The sequence below is a fragment of the Chironomus tepperi genome, unplaced genomic scaffold (assembly GCF_022539635.2).
Source record: "Chironomus tepperi strain 1889 unplaced genomic scaffold, CSIRO-AGI_Ctep_v1 contig_196, whole genome shotgun sequence".
Classification (NCBI taxonomy): domain Eukaryota; kingdom Metazoa; phylum Arthropoda; class Insecta; order Diptera; family Chironomidae; genus Chironomus; species Chironomus tepperi.
This window is the reverse complement of record NW_027226318.1, coordinates 2316384-2338312: the sequence shown is the minus strand read 5'-3', so window position 1 is coordinate 2338312 and position 21929 is coordinate 2316384. Positions and strand designations below refer to the sequence as shown.

The 21929-nt window shown below is 34.0% G+C and overlaps 4 protein-coding genes across 5 annotated transcripts; 3 read left to right on the top strand and 1 right to left on the bottom strand.

The window, feature by feature from the left end:
* Positions 1-1385: 1385 nt before the first annotated feature.
* LOC139089992 (protein krueppel-like) lies at positions 1386-2321 on the bottom strand. Its single transcript, XM_070639657.1, has one exon. It carries the CDS (start codon positions 2319-2321, stop codon positions 1386-1388), a length of 936 nt encoding a protein of 311 aa, XP_070495758.1.
* Positions 2322-5399: 3078 nt separating this feature from the next.
* On the top strand, positions 5400-6356 carry LOC139089781 (natterin-1-like). Its single transcript, XM_070639387.1, has 2 exons — positions 5400-5508; positions 5572-6356. Exons 1-2 carry the CDS (start codon positions 5502-5504, stop codon positions 6255-6257), a joined length of 693 nt encoding a protein of 230 aa, XP_070495488.1. The 5' UTR covers positions 5400-5501; the 3' UTR covers positions 6258-6356.
* A 1042-nt stretch (positions 6357-7398) lies between these two features.
* On the top strand, positions 7399-8153 carry LOC139089787 (uncharacterized protein DDB_G0272718-like). The gene is made up of 2 exons (XM_070639393.1): positions 7399-7526; positions 7584-8153. The coding sequence occupies exons 1-2, from the start codon at positions 7523-7525 to the stop codon at positions 7955-7957; spliced, it is 378 nt and encodes a 125-aa protein (XP_070495494.1). The 5' UTR covers positions 7399-7522; the 3' UTR covers positions 7958-8153.
* A 459-nt stretch (positions 8154-8612) lies between these two features.
* LOC139089784 (uncharacterized) lies at positions 8613-9733 on the top strand. Of its 2 annotated transcripts, none has more exons than XM_070639390.1 (3): positions 8613-8690; positions 8956-9009; positions 9067-9733. In XM_070639390.1, the coding sequence occupies exons 2-3, from the start codon at positions 9006-9008 to the stop codon at positions 9636-9638; spliced, it is 576 nt and encodes a 191-aa protein (XP_070495491.1). In that variant the 5' UTR covers positions 8613-8690; positions 8956-9005; the 3' UTR covers positions 9639-9733. The 2 variants fall into 2 exon arrangements, with proteins under 2 accessions (XP_070495491.1, XP_070495492.1); XM_070639391.1 differs by having other exon boundaries at positions 8632-8779.
* Positions 9734-21929: the final 12196 nt, after the last annotated feature.

Below are 21929 nucleotides of genomic sequence, written 5' to 3'. Positions count from 1 at the left end.
TTACTGGATTTTCTTCTTCTTCATTCCATTCTTTTTTATCATCTCACATTGATTTAAAATTCACTCAAATGCTTAAGCATGCCTTGTTGTATAAATTTCAAAAAATATATATTTCTTATTGAATAAATTGGAATTCATTTATTTCGCTCTTATTTCATAATCATTGACGATTTTCATTCCCGGTTCCGTTACTAGTCGGTTGTTGTTATGTAATGCATTTTCTCAATTGAATATAAATCTCCACTACTTAATGATAATGGTAGGAAATGAGAATTTTATTATTTTTTTTTTCTTTCTTTTGTTAAGTATGTCATTAAATATTAAATAATATCGAGTGAATGTCTTGTAAATAAAAAGAACTTCTTGACATTTTTCCTGAATAAATGAGACGTCCTTAATAACTCATCAAGATATTTCTTTTCATCTCTAACTTGAATGAATCGGAATTTCTTTTCCATGTCCTTAATAAAATTTATTCAAATAATTTTTAATAATTTACTGTGGGCGTATGAAGATTTTATAATGAACATGTCGATGTTTAGCAGGTAGGAAATTTTAATTTCAGATGAATGCTTGAATTGTTTTGATGATCTTGATGGATTTTGTGGGAAATTATTCAATAATGATGTGCTTGAATTGATGATATTTATTTAACAAAATTTGGATTTTCCGAACATTAATTTGAATTAATTAGAATTCATGAAGATCATATTCGTTGTTATTTGAGGCATATTGTTTGTACAGCATATGAAAAGTAGATATTGCATTCCAGGAAGATACATGGCATATAGATGACTTATAATCAAGTTCGAGGTCTACGTGACTTTGGCTTCAGCTCAATTTTGATGAAACATGGTCTCATGCCATAGTCAATTTGACCTGCCGAGCAGCACAATGCAGCGAACTGCGTTTTTCACTTGCAAAATCAACCGTGACGATGATATCAAGATAACTTCGCGACTAACAGAGTTAATCTGGTGACGTAACGGTGCCCTAACGAACACGACGTGCTTCTCGAGCTGGGGTTTTATTTTCAGCCATTTCTAGGTCCTCTGCTTTCCAAGATATTAAGTAAGAGTAGATTTTGATCCATAAGATCATCTATCAGTTGAATTGGTGCAAAAATCCAGTCAAGCCTGAAAAATCTGTCCATGTCGTGAGTGGTTTTATTCGTAGCTAATCACTAAGGTGTGTCAAGGCACCAAATAGTTTGAACAACACTGAAATAAGGAACATAACCTCAAGGAAAAACTCATAATTTAATTTTCGTAACCATTAAAATTTCATTTATTAAAATATGATGACTTTTATAAATACAACAACAAGCCTAACCTAACCTAACCTTAAAAAATTTACAAACATAAATTTATTTATGACTTTATCTTCTATATTCTTCCACATGTTTCCATTTCACCAAGCAAATTTCTCTTTCTAGATGCATGCATTGACAAATCCTCGGGTTCTGTTTGCTCTGGCATCTCAACTGATGTCTGATACTGCTCTACTCTCGAATAATATTCAAAATTTGTTTGTTTTTTTAATGAAATTTCATAACAATTTTCATTTCTCATAATTTTTTCATCGCACATCTTCTCCTTCTCATCGTGTGTCTTCATATGACGTCTCAAATTTGCTACTTGTACAAATTGTCTATTGCAATTACGAAATGTGCAGGAATAAGGACGTTCACCGGAATGCAAACGCATATGAACTTTCAAATGATGATCACGACGAAATCTCTTGTTGCATACGTTACAGATGTACATCTTTTCACCCGTATGAATTTTCTCATGATTCTGTAGCACGTGCTTATATCCAAATGTCTTGTCGCAGACTTTACATGCAAAAACTTTAGCTTTTGGATGATCTTTCTTATGCTCTGAACTTTCAATTGAATCACTCGAGTGTGAGGGACTTGAAATTGGCGTCGATGTGGATGTGTAGCTCATGTTCTTCTTATTATTCATTGCATTTTCCTTCGTCTCATTGTGATTGTCAATTAAATAATTGTTGTTATTGCTGTGATTAATTTTCTCTTGACTGTGATTTAAAATTGGTGAAATAATTGGTTTTGCTTCAAATGGAACTGGCTGCATCATTGGCCATCCATTGAATAGTGGCGGTGGATAAGGTATTCCATGAAATTGCCATGCTGATAATAATGCAGCTGTTTGATGTGCAATGATTTGTGGATTAAAGAGACTCATTGTGGATGTTTGATTGAAATAATTGTAGAATTGATGATCAGCTGCTGGATCTCGTTCACAATAATTATCCTTTGTGTTTTTCTGTTGGATATCTTGTAAAATTGTTGATGTCATTTTTTATCTCGATTTTTAAATATATTTTTTGTAAGGCACTTCTGAACTGTTCAAGAAATGGACAAAGACTGACTTAGTTTCACTTTTTCGTCCTAGTTTATAATTTATTGGCACATGAGAATTTTTTACATAATTTGCAAATGTATTTGTCATTTTATTGCATCTTGAAGGAGAAATGGCAATAAAATTATTTGCAGCAACATGAAATCTATGTATTAACAAAGACATGTGAAGGGAGGAATTTGCAAAAAAAAGGCAATTGCTGGCCGAACTCAAAAAACAAATATTTTTTTTAGCCTGACTTAAAAATTGTCTCATTTTTATTGCCATAGAATTATTGCGTGATTGCTGTTGAGCAAATATTATTCTTGGAATTTTATGTTATATAAATGAGGGTAAATAGTGGGCTTATAGTAGCAATAACAGTATGTGGCTTATAAACTAGAAGACTTTATCTGACATTTTGTGACTTGTAGCTAATTTGAGGTATCATGTAACATTCAGCACGTTTTAATGAGAAATCTCAATATGATGATTAATTTCAATTAATTAGTTGAAGCTTAAGGGATTTCTATGGAAATTTTTAAATAAGGTATTCTTTAAGAAAAATTCAATTTTGAACCTTAATACGGAGTTGGAAATTTATTCATGACTATCACTAGGCGTGCAGTTTAAATTCCAATGATTTTTAATGAATTTATCCTAATCGGGTCATATTGAAATGTTGGAATCACGAGTCGATGAGGCAGCAATATATTTGGAACCAAATAAACTGCCAACCACTTGGTGAAAACAACTTCAACATTTAAAATCAGATTATAGTATTTCTAGACTGACGTGACTCTAACTTCGAGTAAAATTCGACCATAATCTGGTATAAAGACACTCTTTTTCCATTTTTCATGCTGTATGTCTTTAAGGATCTGAAGAATAGGCGCTCAATCCAATTCTAAGTCAAAATGGAAATAAATGACGTAATTTTGCAAAAATTATTTAATTCTATCATCCAAAGAGACTAGAATAATGCAGATAATGCATATTAAATTCTGGTAAATTCGTTAAAGCCATAAAACTGATTCCAATTCTAATAACAATGCAGGTATTGATATGAATATGAATATCAACATTCCATCCACCACTATAGATAGCCAATGCATCAATCAAAGCACAATTTCATTCAAAAGTCAATAAATATCCACCTGAATGACAAGACTGACCATGATCCAGCTTTAATTCACAGAAAACAAGAAAACCACATAAAATAGCAATAAAAGATAAAAATATTTAGAGAGGGATTAAGGCAGATTACTGATCACTTTTCAGTACCCCAAAACAGAACCATCCCATTGTCCATCTAATTAAGCAGAAAAGAGTCTTGCTGTGATTATAGACTTAAAGGATTGTTACAATTTTTTTCCGAATTTCTAAATTTATTTTTAGTTCTTCTCGAGCAAAAAGCATGTCAGGTAGAAGAAAAAAATATGAAAATTTGTTTCTAGTCCATCTGAATAGATTACAGGTCGGGAACGGCCTATGTCTTACGTCATAAAACAATTAATGCAATAAATTTAGCTTTTTGCCGTAAAAACAAACCATAAAATGTGGCACATAATTTTTTGCACTAAAAAATCATTCCTGAAGGTAAAAAAGGAATGCATTTGACATGACTTTTATGAATATTGGAGCAATTTTTGTGCCTTTGGCAAAAAAAAGGATAATGACTAAGAGATTTTTTGTGTCTTGTCAATTTTTTATGGGTTTTTGCAATAAAATCAAGTAATTGGTTCAATAACGGTACTGAGACTTTTCTGATTTTCAGAGTAAATTTTCCACATTTATGGACGAAATACTGAGACACTGAACGTTAAAGAAGGTGGAGAGTTCCTTTCAAGGATACAAAAAAAATATTATGTGAATCGTCAGACTCATTCCCAATAATATGCAAATTACATCACACAGAAAAAAGTTTGTTTTGGTTCCTTCAAGGTCTGGTACCTGAACATTAATTGGATCATTTATGTATCTCATCTACTTCGGGGTGGGTTTGTTTTCAGTTTTGATAATTTTTCCTATTGTAAAAAGGATTGCTTGACAAAAGAAAGTGTTGTAAAAACAGCATGACAAAAATTTCATTTTTATTGTCTTCTTTTTTTGGTTCTTTCTTCTCATGCAGTACTAACGGCACTTTAACGTGCTATTTTTTGTTAGCTTATTACATTACGAAGATGAAATTAAAGGTAGAGGAAAAGATTTTGGAGGCGGTTTGTTTTCATTTCTCTTAAACTTTATTGAAATTATTTTATTAGAGCAATTTTTTGACTAATTTTGTTGCATTTTTTGTGTGTTTTGAGGGGAATTGGGAATGTCATTTGTGACATTTAGGAAGGGATATTAGGTAAATAAGACTAGACTTTACAACATTAAAGATACATTAATATTTGAATCTGAGATTGAAGATTGATCAAATTTCAATTGATGATTAGTGATATTTGATCCAAAATTCAATCAAACTTGAATGGATATCCGAACGTCACACTTCAGTTTGTTGCCATATAACTGTACCGGAAACCGCTGTCATGATAATATTGGATACCATTACATCTTGCCCTTAACGCGATGATATAGCGGACCCCGAGTCGAATTCCAAAAATATTTTCAAACAGGAAGGAAATGAAGATAAATCCCCGATTAATTCCATGTAAACAATAACAATGATAACAGAATTAAGTTGATTATCACTTTCGAGAGTCGATATCGTCATTTACTTCGCGTTAACCTCTACTTTTCTAAACCAGTGGTGAACAACCTTTGGTTTTTCACGGTACACGTTTGTGGCAATTCACGATTGAAACAGCACATGATAAAAAATTGGTGACATTTTCAAGATTTATTCGTGACACACTACTGTGTCGCGGCAAAGAAGTAGTCCACCACTGATCTAATCAAAGAAAAAGGAGGAACTCCATATCAATACAGCCTATTGTAAAATGATTTCACTTTCCGAGTTTAATTGCTAATTCGTTGGAACTGCACGAGTTCTTTAAGTTTTATTTATCTTTATAGTGTTTATGGCTGTAAAATGATAACATGTGTATATAAACTGAGCCATTTGCAGTGTCTTGATCATAACAATCAGAACTGTCTTCAAAGTAAAAGGTGCAAAAATAATTAATCAACAAAATGGATAGTAAGCAACAACCAAAATCACTTAGTATCCAATCATTTAACTTAAAATTCTAATAATTTACAGCCTGGATCCCATATTCAATAACCAATGACCGCTCATCATTAGTTTATGTCGGAAATGACTCTGATGGATCACCAATGTATGTTGGCCGTGCTCATCATTCAGGAGACTTACTTCCTGGAAAATTACTCTCAAGCAATCATCGCTGTCATGTTCCATACGATGGCAATGAATATTCACTTGACATTTGTGAAGTGCTTGTCAACAATAATTACACTTGGGTAGCTAGTTCTAATGGAAATATTCCACCGAATGCTGTTCAAGGTGGTCAAACTTCGAATGGAGAAGTTTTATATATTGGACGTGCATCGCACAATGGAATTGTAACTTCTGGAAAAGTCCATCCATCACATCGATGCCTCTATTTGGCATTTGGATGTAAGGAACACATCTATCCAAACTATGAAGTTCTTGTAAGACAACAACATAACTGCTATCCTCCTGTTCAACCTCCAACATGTCCAAACTGCAACTGTCATAATAAACCACCCCATGGAGGTCCTTCATGTAATTGCCGACCTGTATGTCCACCACCTGGAGTACAGCCGCCGGTATGTCCTCCTGTACAGATTCCTGTATGTCCACCAGTTCATTTGCCAGGACGTCCATGTTCTCCAAAACATCATCATGGCCATCATGGTCATCATGGTCATCACGGCCATCATGGAAATAAACACAGAAAATGTTAAATTTATTTGAAAAAGTACCATGAATTTGCAAAGTATTGATTTATCAAATTATAATTATAATGCTTCCTGATCAATAAAATATTTGTATTCAAATAACCAGATTTGCCTTTTATTCCAAAGTCATTCTTAGTTTGACTTAGGGATCCATTACAATACCACCATAAAAGACCATGAACTGGTTTGATGTACTGCAATCACACATCACGTCAATAATTCTATGGTCTAGATTAATGTATTACAATCACATATCAAATCACATCAACAGTTGCATAGTTGCAATCATCTCATGACTCTGCAAAATAATTCTTATCATCAAAACATTGAGTTCCATGAATTTTTTTAAAAATACGCCAAATAAAATACCAGAAAATACCAAACAAAAAACAATGACAAACTTCATTATAAGCAACAAATTAATACACCCAAAATCATCATCACTTCCCTTCACTTACAATGTATATCAGTTCTTATTGATGTAATTACTTAATTTGAGCAATAGTAAGATTAAATGATTAATCATTGACGGAAATTTCAAATCACTAGAATTCTTGATTAGTCATTTACAGCGTCATATGTAGTTCACGGTTGTGAACGTTATCTCGCAATAGAAGTGGACTCATTAAGATAACGAAGTGAACAAAAATGACATCACTTTAAATCTTTGTTTATAAAGTAAGTTGAAAAAGTTATGAGATTATGAGTTAGAATGCAGCGCATTTGATTTATGTTGCTGAATGTTGGGACATATTAGACATTCCTAACTTACATTATTTAACCATAGACATTCATATCAAGAGCAGAACTAGACATTCAACAAAATAATTTTTCATTTGGTCATGGAATCAATATCCTCCAAACTCCATTGAGTTTGAAATGTTTGCCATTTGGACTCTTATGCTGGTCGGTTCACAATCAAGATTTGCTTTAGGTAACTTTATCCTAAAGATTTACTTTAGATAGATCAGGTAGTTAAATGAATTAAAAAAGTTGGAAAGTTTAATGAATTTTAAATAACTCTACACTAACCAACAGTTTATAGTCACAGTCAGACAAATCAAGTTTGTGCTAATCAATTTCAATTCTCACTATAAATCGATTGCTCCACGCGTAAAATAGAAATTCAATTAGTGTTGGTTATCATCGCGTAAAAACATATTTATAAAGATAGAAACAAGTAAACAAATTATTCATTGCATTTAGAGCCGTCAAAGGAGTATATAGCTGTTTTGAAAATTTCTAGTAAAACTTAATACAAATTTCAAATAATGGGTAAGTTTAAATTAATTAAAAAGTTATTTGAGTCACTAAATTAATTGAAAATTTAAGGTCACTGTAATTTTAAACAACGAGGAGTTCCGTGCTATTGCCATTCAAATCAAAATCCACCACATCATCCGATTCATCCACCACAACACCCAATACATCCACCTGTACATCCAATACATCCAGTTCAACCAATTTACCCACCAGCACAGCCAGTTTATCCAATACAACCAATTCATCCGCCAGTATATCAGCCTGTCCAGCCACCAATTAATCAGCCAATGTATCCACCATCAGTTGGAGTTGTATTTAATCCTGGATTCCCTGGACATCATCATGGATCAGGCCATCATCATCATCACGGTCCACATCATCATGGCCACCATGGACATCATGGCCATCATCGACATAATCATGGTCATGGACATAGGCACTAAGATTGAAAGTGTGAAACTTTATAACTGTAAAATAGCGATGATTATTTTTTATATCAAGAATGTCAAGTATCAAGACATTAAAAGTAGGAAATTAAAAATCGAATGGAATCAGTAATGGCTATTAGTGATTAATTCTAAAAATATTTTATGTGATCTTTTTTAATTTTTTAATAAAAATTCAATATATGAAGCTAAATCCTTTATACTGTATTATATTGTCATTGCTAGTAATTTGCTTGAAACATAGCAATCTTAAGGAACCCGATGCGTCACATAATAGAAAGAGAAGTCCATATCGTCCAAACAGATTTACGTTTGGCTTATTAATATGTAACTGTCAAACGGACCTTTATGCCGAACATTCAAGTTCAACAGTTATTGCGACATTTCCAATAATAATGAGATGCTTTGTCTACAAATAATTTTTTGTAGTCATTAGACATCATAAACGAACAGCGTCTAATAACATATCCATTCTTATCTGTTCATGATACAATACATATGCAATGTCCAATTACTTTTAGTACATCAAGTTAGTGAAAATAAATCTATGGATTTAACGTAAACCGTAAAAGAATTTAAAGACTACTAAATTGATACTAATTTGTCGTAAAATATTGCCGGTTAATACCAAAATTCATCAACATTCTTTAGGAATAATTCATCGATGAAACTTTAAATTGATATAATAATATCATAAAAATTGATGATTAGCTCTTTAATTACTGGCTAGGTAAAACCGGGCAATATCAGTTATCTTTCAAATGAAACCGTTTAACAGTTACTTTAAAGTTTAATTTGATAGGAAGCGCATTTTTCAAAGTAAAATTAACAAGACTGGAATGACTATACACAAATTAAAATGACTTTAAGTTTGGTATTGTTTGGACTTGATTTTGGCATGCACTTTATATTTTGAACACAAACATTTTATTGCACATCATAAAAGTTTAAATTATTTGATAATGCTGCAGCTAATTTCCTTGTATATTTATAAGGTCTCACTCAATTCGTGATCCAATTATTCATCGCAAAGTAATCAATTATAATGGGTAAGCTGCTTTAAATTTAAAACTCATTCAATGTGATTAATATTTGAATAATTATAGACCAATGCAGGAGAATGTGTAAATTTCGTGGCATCCCATGCACTTGTGACTCGGATCCCTTTTCAGCAAATTCAAGTCCATCTTTACCAAACAACAATCTAATGTTTCCGTCAATGTTTTCGACAACGAACTCTCAAGCTCATCAATCTACTATGCCTCCAACTATGTTTGGGTTCACTAGTATAACTCAAGGTATATCGCAAAATGCTGATGGAAATAAGAATGAAGCTCCAAATGCTGATCAAGAAGCTAATTCAGAAGAAACTTCAAGCACTCAAGAAACTCCAAAAGCTGATTCCAAAGAAAAACCTGATGCAAGTGTTTATACAAAGAAAAGGGATGATATGTTTGCAGCCATGTTCCGAGGAGAAATGCCAACTATGGATACCATGAATGCTGCAGCTGCAGATGTATTTGCTGGAATAAAATCCGGTGCGATTGAGGGTGTTGAGTTGGGTCCAGATGACCCTCCGGTTTCTACCGGAAGTGTAGGTTTTAAGAGTAATCTACCACTTCATAAACATCCTCGTTATTGTCAATGCAGTTTCCACAAAGGAATGAAGCGTTTGTAAAAAATGTTAAATGAGCAGTGACTAAAGAATTTGTAATTTATACTGAACTTAAATAGTTCAAGCAGTTGAAGGAAATAAATGGATTTTAAAGACTATGGTCATCCTCTTATTCCAGTGTTGTCCAAACTGTGTGCCGCGACACATCCGCTTGGTTATATGCATGGTAATAGATTGAGAAATTGCGAAATAATCCGATCTTTTTCTTGCAAGTATTCCGAAAAATTTCATCATGTTAAGAATTCTTCCAATTACTTAAGATCATTATCATCAACATCATCTAGATATAAAATACGTATCCACGGTCATTCTCTCCTTCATCCACAGTTTCTAAACACAGAAAGAATATTACGCATTAAGAATTTCATATAAGCCATCAGTATTTCATAAAATAGACGAAATTAACACAATAGCGGACGCTTGTACACAGCGAATTCTCTTCATTCTTTTCATTTCGCGCGATGTGTGAGAGAATATGCGATGTTCCCAAATGTATATAAGCAATTCAATATTCGATGTTTGTATCATTAAATTTGAAGATTTTGAATAAGCAAGAGCTGCCAAAAGAGTTAATAAAATCAAAAAGTTAAAGAATGGATATAACAGATTTCTCAGATTGGGTTGTGACTTCCCTCCCAAAAGAGGAGAAACCAGTCAAGCCATTTACCGGCTTTTCATACTGCAGACGTCGATTTTCTCAACATTTTGAGGGTGTGCCAGTCGATCAACAGAATCAACAAGGATTTTGGAGTTATTATAGATATCGTCGCGATCAACACCATGGTCCCCCAGAAGTTTTGCTAGTAGAAGGTCAACTAATTGATGCTCAAGGTCAGCCATTGACTAGTCAATCTGAAAAGCCACATCATAAACATTGGCACCACAAGTACTGGGACAGTAGATGCAAGAAAGGAAAGAATGAGGCAGTCATCGAACCTGTGAAAGACAGCAATTAATGGATTTTGAATTATATAATGGAACAGCTGATATTTTAAGAAAAACTAGGTTATTAAGGAAATTTATTAAGTTCCTGTAGAATGATCAGGAATTTGCATTAGAAATTAAGTCTAATATTTAAGAAATTTGTATTTTTGGATTAGAAATATTAAGTATTCATCATAATCACTACGCTTATTATTTATGAAATAAAAATGGACACAAACATAAAATATCAAAATTTAGTTTAATTTTATAAAATTACAGGAAAATTTCATCAGATTTCAGAAATTTCAAAAATAAATGATACAGAGGTGCACTAGGTTCTTTTGTAGCAGAGATTCCCTAACGGCTTGTACGAAGGATATGGCAGCTATATGGCCACCAACTGGATGTGTTGCTGGCGATTCTTTCATTCATTCATTTCTCCTATATCTAACGCAGGTTCCAAATTATATCTTCTCCCGAGTGAAACATCAAACATTCTTTTATTAACACCAAAGGAAGTCGCCCCCGTGGAGCGTACTTATGGGTGCTAAATAGAACCTTCTTCATTTGTGGAGTTCGGAACTACTTAAAAATATGCAGAAATTTTAAAAAATTCTTTCAAATTTTCCTAAAAATTCCACAAAACCTTATGCCATTTAAGCTATTAAAGACCTTTCAAATGCATATAAATTGTATAAAAATCTCATTCCTCTTCTTCACATTCAAGCCCAATGAAAATGCATGTGCACATGCAAAATATGATAAAAAAAATATAATCCTATTGATTTTGCTGCAACAATAAAGCATAAAAAGAGTTGCATACATTTAGGATACTGATAATAAAAAAAAAAGTTTTTTGGTGCATTTAACAAAATAAAAAATAACAGACACAAAAAAATATAAGAATATAGCTGTTGAAAGAGTCAACGTGGAATTTTAATGAATGGGATTTTTACGGTATTTTAGTGTTTTTAAGCTTAAAAGTTTTGTGCTGAAATTTTTTATCAGCTTTTCTCAAATAAATTTTGATTCTGTTTCATTTTCCTCTCGGCTATTGAATTTTCATATTTTTTTAAAAAGTGTATTAAGCTTTTGTATTTTAATTCAAGGCTTGGCATGTAATTATTGAAGATTTATGTGAACCTTACTAACTTACTTTGCTAGCTATGTCATCTCTAAGTTGGCATATAAAACTGGCTCAATCGCTAGCTGTCCTTTGTTAATTACCAATACCAAATAAAGCTACACTGTCTATATCACCAGCTGAATGCTAATGAAAATGTCCAAACAAAACCCTGTCGGCTAAAAATCCGGAACGCAACATTGAACTCAGGAGCCATGTTCATGCCCACAAACCTTTCTATAGTCATTAATTCAATTCCCCAATCCACACCTTGCTATTCTCTGATTTTTTTGGCCAAAAAACTTTTTAATCTCATCGTCCTAAATCTTACTAAACAGCGGAAATACACAATTGTTGCATAATATTGAATCATCATGAAAAATTCAACATTTAATATATTCAATTTGAAAGTCATTGAAACTTTTTCCTTATCAAGACAAAATTTTCCAGACTCGATGTTTTAAGCGGTACTAAACATGAAGATGAAAAGGTTGTAGACTGCATGGAAGCAGCGAATGTGCAATATTGTATAAAAAAAGTAAAATTTTACATATGCACGACAAATATTTTCGAGATAATCGTCAATATGGTAAGTTTATGGATATTGGGAAGGAATTGTTGAATTATTATTCCATATATTTTGGATAATCAGCTTCTGGATCGGATTGGAACTGTTTATTCAAAGTCACAAAAAGAAAAATTGTAAAATTTAGATGTTCTGAAGACTTTAATAGGGAATATGGTCACTGTGAGTCGAATTTATCAGATTTGACCCTAAGAGTGGGCTTGACCTCAATAACTCGATCCTGACTACTTATATAACTGAGATAATGGTGTAATAATCAATGATAAAAGCACTAGACTAAGCTACTCGTATTAATACACCTAAATTCGCAAGTCATCATTCACACCTGTAACTATAGACATTATAAGACCAAATGCTCCTATCCAACAAAAACTTGATCTCAGAAAGTTCAAAGAAGATGCTCGCGAACAGGTTTATTACATTAAGTTTAAGTATTTACTTAAAGTGAATATTTCTATATAAAAATTAACTGCTTCTGTTTATTCCTTCTTATGAAGAACAAAAAATAACAAGAACGTCTTCACGTTCCTCTTGAGGAAAAGTTTTTTAATAAAATTAATTTTCTTCTTATTTTCTTTTTATAATATTATCATTAAACCATTTTCACGCTTCATTTTTCTGTATCATTTTTCTCATAAACAGCACAAAACTTTTTCATTCTTTAACCTTCATGCATTTAAATGAAATGATATAAACACAAAGCATGGAAATAAGATGAAGTAAGGAAGTCTTAATTCGTAAAATTTAAGAAAGAATGAAAAACTTTATGCTAAAGTGAAATAAAACAATTCAATAATTCATAAAAGGAGGAGGAATTCTTTCTTTTTAGCGCATTTTTGAAATTTTTTTCAAAAAGGTAGCTTAATAAGACACTTTGTTCGTTCGTTCGTTCGTTCGTTCGTTCGTCTGTTCGGTCGGCTGGAACGCGAGATCTCAAAAACTAGACATTGTAGAGAGCTCTGGTTTGTTTTAATAGCTTCGTTCTATCAAGTTATTGGGTTATCGGTCATTTAGAAGTTTCAAATCAACGCATAAATACTATAATTAACAGTTTTTCATTTTCAAATACAACAACAACAAAAACAACAACACGTTTTTTCATTGTTTTACAGTGATTTTCAATGTTTGTCGATGTTTTTTCAGTGTTTACTGAACAATGTTTGAATTTTTTTTGACCGTTATGAGTTTTGAATTATGAAAATCCGTTAAATGATTAAGTTCTTAAATTTGTGGAAGTTTTATAAGGATCTTGTTTTAAGATCTGAAAGTTACTTGGATCTTACTGGATCTTGGTTTTTAGGTTTGGAAGTGACCTGAATCTTACTGGATCTTGTGTTTTAGTTCTGGAAGTGACCTGGATCTTACTGGATCTTGGTTTTTAGGTTTGGAAGTGACTTGGATCTTACTGGATCTTTGTTTTTAGGTCTGGAAGTGACCTGGATCTTACTGGATCTTGTGTTTTAGTTCTGGAAGTGACCTGGATCTTACTGGATCTTGTGTTTTAGGTCTGGAAGTGACCTGGATCTTACTGGATCTTGTGTTTTAGGTCTGGAAGTGAACTGGATCTTACTGGATCTTGTGTTTTAGTTCTGGAAGTGACCTGGATCTTACTGGATCTTGGTTTTTAGGTTTGGAAGTGACTTGGATCTTACTGGATCTTTGTTTTTAGGTCTGGAAGTGACCTGGATCTTACTGGATCTTGTGTTTTAGTTCTGGAAGTGACCTGGATCTTACTGGATCTTGTGTTTTAGGTCTGGAAGTGACCTGGATCTTACTGGATCTTGTGTTTTAGGTCTGGAAGTGAACTGGATCTTACTGGATCTTGGTTTTTAGGTTTGGAAGTGACTTGGATCTTACTGGATCTTTGTTTTTAGGTCTGGAAGTGACCTGGATCTTACTGGATCTTGTGTTTTAGTTCTGGAAGTGACCTGGATCTTACTGGATCTTGGTTTTTAGGTTTGGAAGTGACTTGGATCTTACTGGATCTTTGTTTTTTGGTCTGGAAGTGACCTGGATCTTACTGGATCTTGTGTTTTAGTTCTGGAAGTGACCTGGATCTTACTGGATCTTGTGTTTTAGGTCTGGAAGTGACCTGGATCTTACTGGATCTTGTGTTTTAGGTCTGGAAGTGAACTGGATCTTACTGGATCTTGTGTTTTAGTTCTGGAAGTGACCTGGATCTTACTGGATCTTGGTTTTTAGGTTTGGAAGTGACTTGGATCTTACTGGATCTTTGTTTTTAGGTCTGGAAGTGACCTGGATCTTACTGGATCTTGTGTTTTAGTTCTGGAAGTGACCTGGATCTTACTGGATCTTGTGTTTTAGGTCTGGAAGTGACCTGGATCTTACTGGATCTTGTGTTTTAGGTCTGGAAGTGAACTGGATCTTACTGGATCTTGTGTTTTAGTTCTGGAAGTGACCTGGATCTTACTGGATCTTGGTTTTTAGGTTTGGAAGTGACTTGGATCTTACTGGATCTTTGTTTTTAGGTCTGGAAGTGACCTGGATCTTACTGGATCTTGTGTTTTAGTTCTGGAAGTGACCTGGATCTTACTGGATCTTGTGTTTTAGGTCTGGAAGTGACCTGGATCTTACTGGATCTTGTGTTTTAGGTCTGGAAGTGAACTGGATCTTACTGGATCTTGTGTTTTAGTTCTGGAAGTGACCTGGATCTTACTGGATCTTGGTTTTTAGGTTTGGAAGTGACTTGGATCTTACTGGATCTTGGTTTTTAGGTTTGGAAGTGACCTGAATCTTACTGGATCTTGTGTTTTAGTTCTGGAAGTGACCTGGATCTTACTGGATCTTGGTTTTTAGGTTTGGAAGTGACTTGGATCTTACTGGATCTTTGTTTTTAGGTCTGGAAGTGACCTGGATCTTACTGGATCTTGTGTTTTAGTTCTGGAAGTGACCTGGATCTTACTGGATCTTGTGTTTTAGGTCTGGAAGTGACCTGGATCTTACTGGATCTTGTGTTTTAGGTCTGGAAGTGAACTGGATCTTACTGGATCTTGTGTTTTAGTTCTGGAAGTGACCTGGATCTTACTGGATCTTGGTTTTTAGGTTTGGAAGTGACTTGGATCTTACTGGATCTTGGTTTTTAGGTTTGGAAGTGACCTGAATCTTACTGGATCTTGTGTTTTAGATGATGATGATTTGTTTATTTTACCAAAATGGTATTAGAGTTCTTGCAAATGTCAATTCATAAATTTTTACAAAATAATTCAATAATAAAAATAAAAAATAAAATAAAAAGTGCACTGAAAAGGACAAATGTGTAATATCCGTGACCCTCGTCAAAACGCATCCGTAGCATATTACTAATTCGACCATCTGTCACAGCCATCTCTAACTAGGTAGAGCCAAAAACGTCCACGTATCATCCACCGGTGTTCTCACACTCAAGTCATTACTACTATTCAGTTCTCAGGTACCCGAGAGCCACCATGATCCCTTAATTCATAGACTTGTTTGTCACACTAAACTGCACGAGTACATCTTATGATCTGGTGCGAGTGTAGTGCCGTGAATGGGGACAGGCTCGCTGATAAAAGAGAATAATCATTCACATAATTACGCTCCTATCATGTCAAGCCACTCTAGACCATGTCTAAGACAGCTCCCGACAAAAATCACGAAAATTCACTGCCCGGACACAAATGACAAGTGACGGACTAACTACAAGATGTCCTGGATCAATGTAACAATTAATTATAAGAGTTAAGTTAATTTAAATCTGTTTTTGACAAAATTTGTGGCCATCAATTTAACGGACGCCTTCGTGATTTCACCCTTACGATAATTCATGAACTCATTGAATAGCTGCAGACCTTTATAGAACAGACTGTTCTGCGAATACGCTTTGGTGTAGTTGGGAAGTACATACTCATTACATGTTTTAGTTCTGGAAGTGACCTGGATCTTACTGGATCTTGGTTTTTAGGTTTGGAAGTGACTTGGATCTTACTGGATCTTTGTTTTTAGGTCTGGAAGTGACCTGGATCTTACTGGATCTTGTGTTTTAGTTCTGGAAGTGACCTGGATCTTACTGGATCTTGTGTTTTAGGTCTGGAAGTGACCTGGATCTTACTGGATCTTGTGTTTTAGGTCTGGAAGTGAACTGGATCTTACTGGATCTTGTGTTTTAGTTCTGGAAGTGACCTGGATCTTACTGGATCTTGGTTTTTAGGTTTGGAAGTGACTTGGATCTTACTGGATCTTTGTTTTTAGGTCTGGAAGTGACCTGGATCTTACTGGATCTTGTGTTTTAGTTCTGGAAGTGACCTGGATCTTACTGGATCTTGTGTTTTAGGTCTGGAAGTGACCTGGATCTTACTGGATCTTGTGTTTTAGGTCTGGAAGTGAACTGGATCTTACTGGATCTAGGTTTTTAGGTTTGGAAGTGACTTGGATCTTACTGGATCTTTGTTTTTAGGTCTGGAAGTGACCTGGATCTTACTGGATCTTGTGTTTTAGTTCTGGAAGTGACCTGGATCTTACTGGATCTTGGTTTTTAGGTTTGGAAGTGACTTGGATCTTACTGGATCTTTGTTTTTAGGTCTGGAAGTGACCTGGATCTTACTGGATCTTGTGTTTTAGTTCTGGAAGTGACCTGGATCTTACTGGATCTTGTGTTTTAGGTCTGGAAGTGACCTGGATCTTACTGGATCTTGTGTTTTAGGTCTGGAAGTGAACTGGATCTTACTGGATCTTGTGTTTTAGTTCTGGAAGTGACCTGGATCTTACTGGATCTTGGTTTTTAGGTTTGGAAGTGACTTGGATCTTACTGGATCTTTGTTTTTAGGTCTGGAAGTGACCTGGATCTTACTGGATCTTGTGTTTTAGTTCTGGAAGTGACCTGGATCTTACTGGATCTTGTGTTTTAGGTCTGGAAGTGACCTGGATCTTACTGGATCTTGTGTTTTAGGTCTGGAAGTGAACTGGATCTTACTGGATCTTGTGTTTTAGTTCTGGAAGTGACCTGGATCTTACTGGATCTTGGTTTTTAGGTTTGGAAGTGACTTGGATCTTACTGGATCTTTGTTTTTAGGTCTGGAAGTGACCTGGATCTTACTGGATCTTGTGTTTTAGTTCTGGAAGTGACCTGGATCTTACTGGATCTTGGTTTTTAGGTTTGGAAGTGACTTGGATCTTACTGGATCTTTGTTTTTAGGTCTGGAAGTGACCTGGATCTTACTGGATCTTGTGTTTTAGTTCTGGAAGTGACCTGGATCTTACTGGATCTTGTGTTTTAGGTCTGGAAGTGACCTGGATCTTACTGGATCTTGTGTTTTAGGTCTGGAAGTGAACTGGATCTTACTGGATCTTGTGTTTTAGTTCTGGAAGTGACCTGGATCTTACTGGATCTTGGTTTTTAGGTTTGGAAGTGACTTGGATCTTACTGGATCTTTGTTTTTAGGTCTGGAAGTGACCTGGATCTTACTGGATCTTGTGTTTTAGTTCTGGAAGTGACCTGGATCTTACTGGATCTTGTGTTTTAGGTCTGGAAGTGACCTGGATCTTACTGGATCTTGTGTTTTAGGTCTGGAAGTGAACTGGATCTTACTGGATCTTGTGTTTTAGTTCTGGAAGTGACCTGGATCTTACTGGATCTTGGTTTTTAGGTTTGGAAGTGACTTGGATCTTACTGGATCTTTGTTTTTAGGTCTGGAAGTGACCTGGATCTTACTGGATCTTGTGTTTTAGTTCTGGAAGTGACCTGGATCTTACTGGATCTTGTGTTTTAGGTCTGGAAGTGAACTGGATCTTACTGGATCTTGTGTTTTAGTTCTGGAAGTGACCTGGATCTTACTGGATCTTGGTTTTTAGGTTTGGAAGTGACTTGGATCTTACTGGATCTTTGTTTTTAGGTCTGGAAGTGACCTGGATCTTACTGGATCTTGTGTTTTAGGTCTGGAAGTGACCTGGATCTTACTGGATCTTGTGTTTTAGTTCTGGAAGTGACCTGGATCTTACCGGATATTGTGTTTTAGTTCTGGAAGTGACTTATTAATCAATTACTGATCGCTGGGACAAAAATGCGCTTAAGTCCCTCGATCAATAACACGAGGACTTTTGTAATTTTTTCAACAGATTTAAATTGAATAAGTTTCTTGTGAGAAATTTGCAACAAATTTTTTGCTTCTTTTCGTACTTTACTGACTGAAAACTTTGCCATTTGTTGTATTTTCGTTTATGTCTCACGCCATTTTATCAATTTTTAGATTATATGTATGGATAAAGTATTTATTTATGATGATGATTCGGATAGATGGGATTGATTGGTAAAGGGATGGTTATTGGAGTTAGACGCGCAGTCAAGTCAACTCGCGCAGTCAACTCAGTAGCTCATAAAGAAGAAGTAACTCTGCCATTGGGAAACTCCTCTCGGAAAGTCGAGCGACACAAATGACGATAGTCGAGCGATGAAGGCTTCACCAAGGACTCAGTTCGGGAAATTATTCTCAGCAAAATGGTTTTGCCCCATATAAAATCCCGAAGCTCATGATCAAGTCAAAACAGAACTTGCATAGAGCTCCGTTCAGCGTTCAGCTACACAAGTGCTGCACTGCACTATGGAACTCCGTTCGGGAATGTCGACACAAACACAAATTGCGAAAGCTGAGGCGAAAGCCGAGCCATAGGCTACGCAATGGACTCTGGTCGGAAAATTATTATCAGCAAAATGATTTTGCTCCATATAAAATAACGGGCAAAATGGTTTTGCCCCATATAAATTATTGACCCAGTCCACCCCAAAAATGCGCTCCAAATCAGATCCCTTCATTTTCATGAAATTCTTGTCCAATCTTACTTTTATATGAAACTGAAAGTTATATATCACAAAAAGAGAGAAAGGAAGGAATCATAGAGGGATTTATAAGAAACTTTTCTTTCTTTCTTTCTCACTTAGCTTTTGCGATGAACATAAATCTTATGCTTTCGAATATAATTTACGAGAAAGTTCTTGCCCTTAACTCCCTCCCATTCAGATCCCTCGATTCCTTCGTTTTTATTCTCATGAAGTGATTCTTTTCAATTAGATGCTCTTCGAGTTTGACTTGCACTAAAGCTCCTGTGTTGTATATTTATTGAAACTTGCCAAATTGATACAAATTGCTTATTTCGATTTATTCTGTTCTTGTTCTTCGCGAAACTTTTTCTTGTTATTTGCGATTGTTCTATTAAGGAAGTGCGAGATAAAATAATTGCTTCTCATTTTTTATGGGAATTCAATTTCTTTGAGTGAGTTAAATTGAATAAATGGGGATTGTTGTATTGGCAATATAGTATCTGATATACAGTCATGTTTAGTATTGTATAATTCAGGATTTATCGCTTATAATTGAGAGTGCAAGCAACTCTATTGAATGGTAGATTCAAGATTAGACATTTTAGAGCTCTTTAGCATGTTGAATCTTTGATAAATGGAAGTTAGGCTCTGAAAATCTGAGTATTGATGATCGTTATTTGTGAACAACTTTAAGTGACAGTTTCGGGAAACTTCAATGTTTTCCTTCAAAATGATTCAAAAACAGCCATTAAGAAGGCAACGCTACGTCATTTTGAAGTTTTGTGATCAATTCAGCTATGTTGCGTTCAAACTTGCCCTTGCCCAGTGTTGTTCAAACTTTTTCGTACCATTTCATAATCGAAACCATTCGGCAACGTGCCATGACACAAAATTTGGTGCAACAGCAGTGCTCTAATTCAACATAGTGTGTTGCTCGCGAGTACGACAATATAATCGTTCAATAATGTCAATTTTAGACCATAGATTGTCAGTCATGTAGTCTGTCATGTAGCCTGTCACAGGGACCAATTTCTTCAGTGTTGTTAATGGTACATCATCATTACTGGCATGAAAAAGTGGTGTCCTTATACCGTACCGTGCCATATTGAACCAAAATTGGGAGAAGTCTACCCCTAATTGTTCCAAAACATCCAAAAAACCCAATGTTCAGCACAAAGAATTAAATTTTCTATAAATTTTATTAGAGCACCTTTAAAAATTTAACTTCAAAATATATATAACATAGAGCATGATGAGAATTACCGATTATGTGCCATAGGACCGACCGAATTTCTGACGGATTTCTGATGGAATTCTGAGGGATTTAGGATGAAATTCTGACAAAATTCTGATAAAATTCTGATGAATTTTTATATGAATTCTTTACGAATTATAGTGTAATTAAATGATTAAAAAAAATTTATTTCTGACGGATTAAAATAAAATTCTGACGGATTTAGGATGGAATTCTGATGGAATTCTGATAGAATTCTGATAAAATTCTGATGGAATTCTGATGGAATTCTGATAAAATTCTGATAAAATTCTGATGAAGTTCTGATGGTAATGAAAAAATTATTTTTATAATATTTATATTTTTTATAAGCGTGTGTGTGTGTGGTGAGGAAAAGAAGTGACGGTTAATTTTTCAAAAAATACTCTAGAAATGTATGAAATTATATACTTCACAAGAAGATATTTCTTCGGAGTTTTTTGTAGAAGGAAAAATTACAGTGAAAACATTAAAAATTTTCTCTCGTGAAGTTTATGATTTCATACAAAATTTCTGAAATAATATCATCTTGTGAAGTATATAATTTTATTATATTTTCCATCATAATGAAAATTTAAGTAAAATCTGTTCTTTAATCATGTGAAAACAAATTTAAATTTCTTGATATATATTATAATTAATATAATTATATCAAATAAATATTTATATATCTATATATATGAAAAATTGCCATCATACAAATATGAATTAATATGTCTTGGCGGCGCAATGGTTTTAACTAAGGCTAATGCAACATGAGGTCACGGGTTCAATCCTTGACATGAGCGAATCTTTTTTTTGATAAAGTGTGAAAATTATGCAAAATTTTTGCAGAATTTAGCTCTTGTGAAGTATTTAATTTCATCTAAAAATTTATTTCTTGTGAAGTATATAATTTCATACAAAATATTAGTTCTTGTGAAGTATATAATTTCATACATTTCTAGAGTATTTTTTGAAAAATTAACCGTCACCACACACACACACGCTTATAAAAAAATATAATAAATATTATAAAAATAATTTTTTCATTACCATCAGAACTTCATCAGAATTTCATCAGAATTTTATCAGAACTTCATCAGAATTTTATCAGAATTTCATCAGAACTCCATCAGAATTTTATCAGAATTTTATCAGAATTCCATCAGAATTTCATCAGAATTTCATCAGAACTCCATCAGAATTTTATCAGAATTCCATCAGAATTCCATCAGAATTCCATCCTAAATCCATCAGAATTTTATTTTAATCCGTCAGAAATAAATTTTTTTTAATCATTTAATTACACTATAATTCGTAAAGAATTCATATAAAAATTCATCAGAATTTTATCAGAATTTTGTCAGAATTTCATCCTAAATCCCTCAGAATTCCATCAGAAATCCGTCAGAAATTCGGTCGGTCCTATGGCATTCGCCCAGAATTACCTGCGTTATGTTGTTGCTTTTATTTACATGAAGGCAGAATTCCCCCAGAGATTGCCCCTTACAAGCAGCAAAATTCTAGAATTTACAATTTTTTTTTCTTTCTTTCTTCATCCGCCTGTGTATCCTAATTAAAAATTCCCTCAAACTCAACACACTCATCTCATT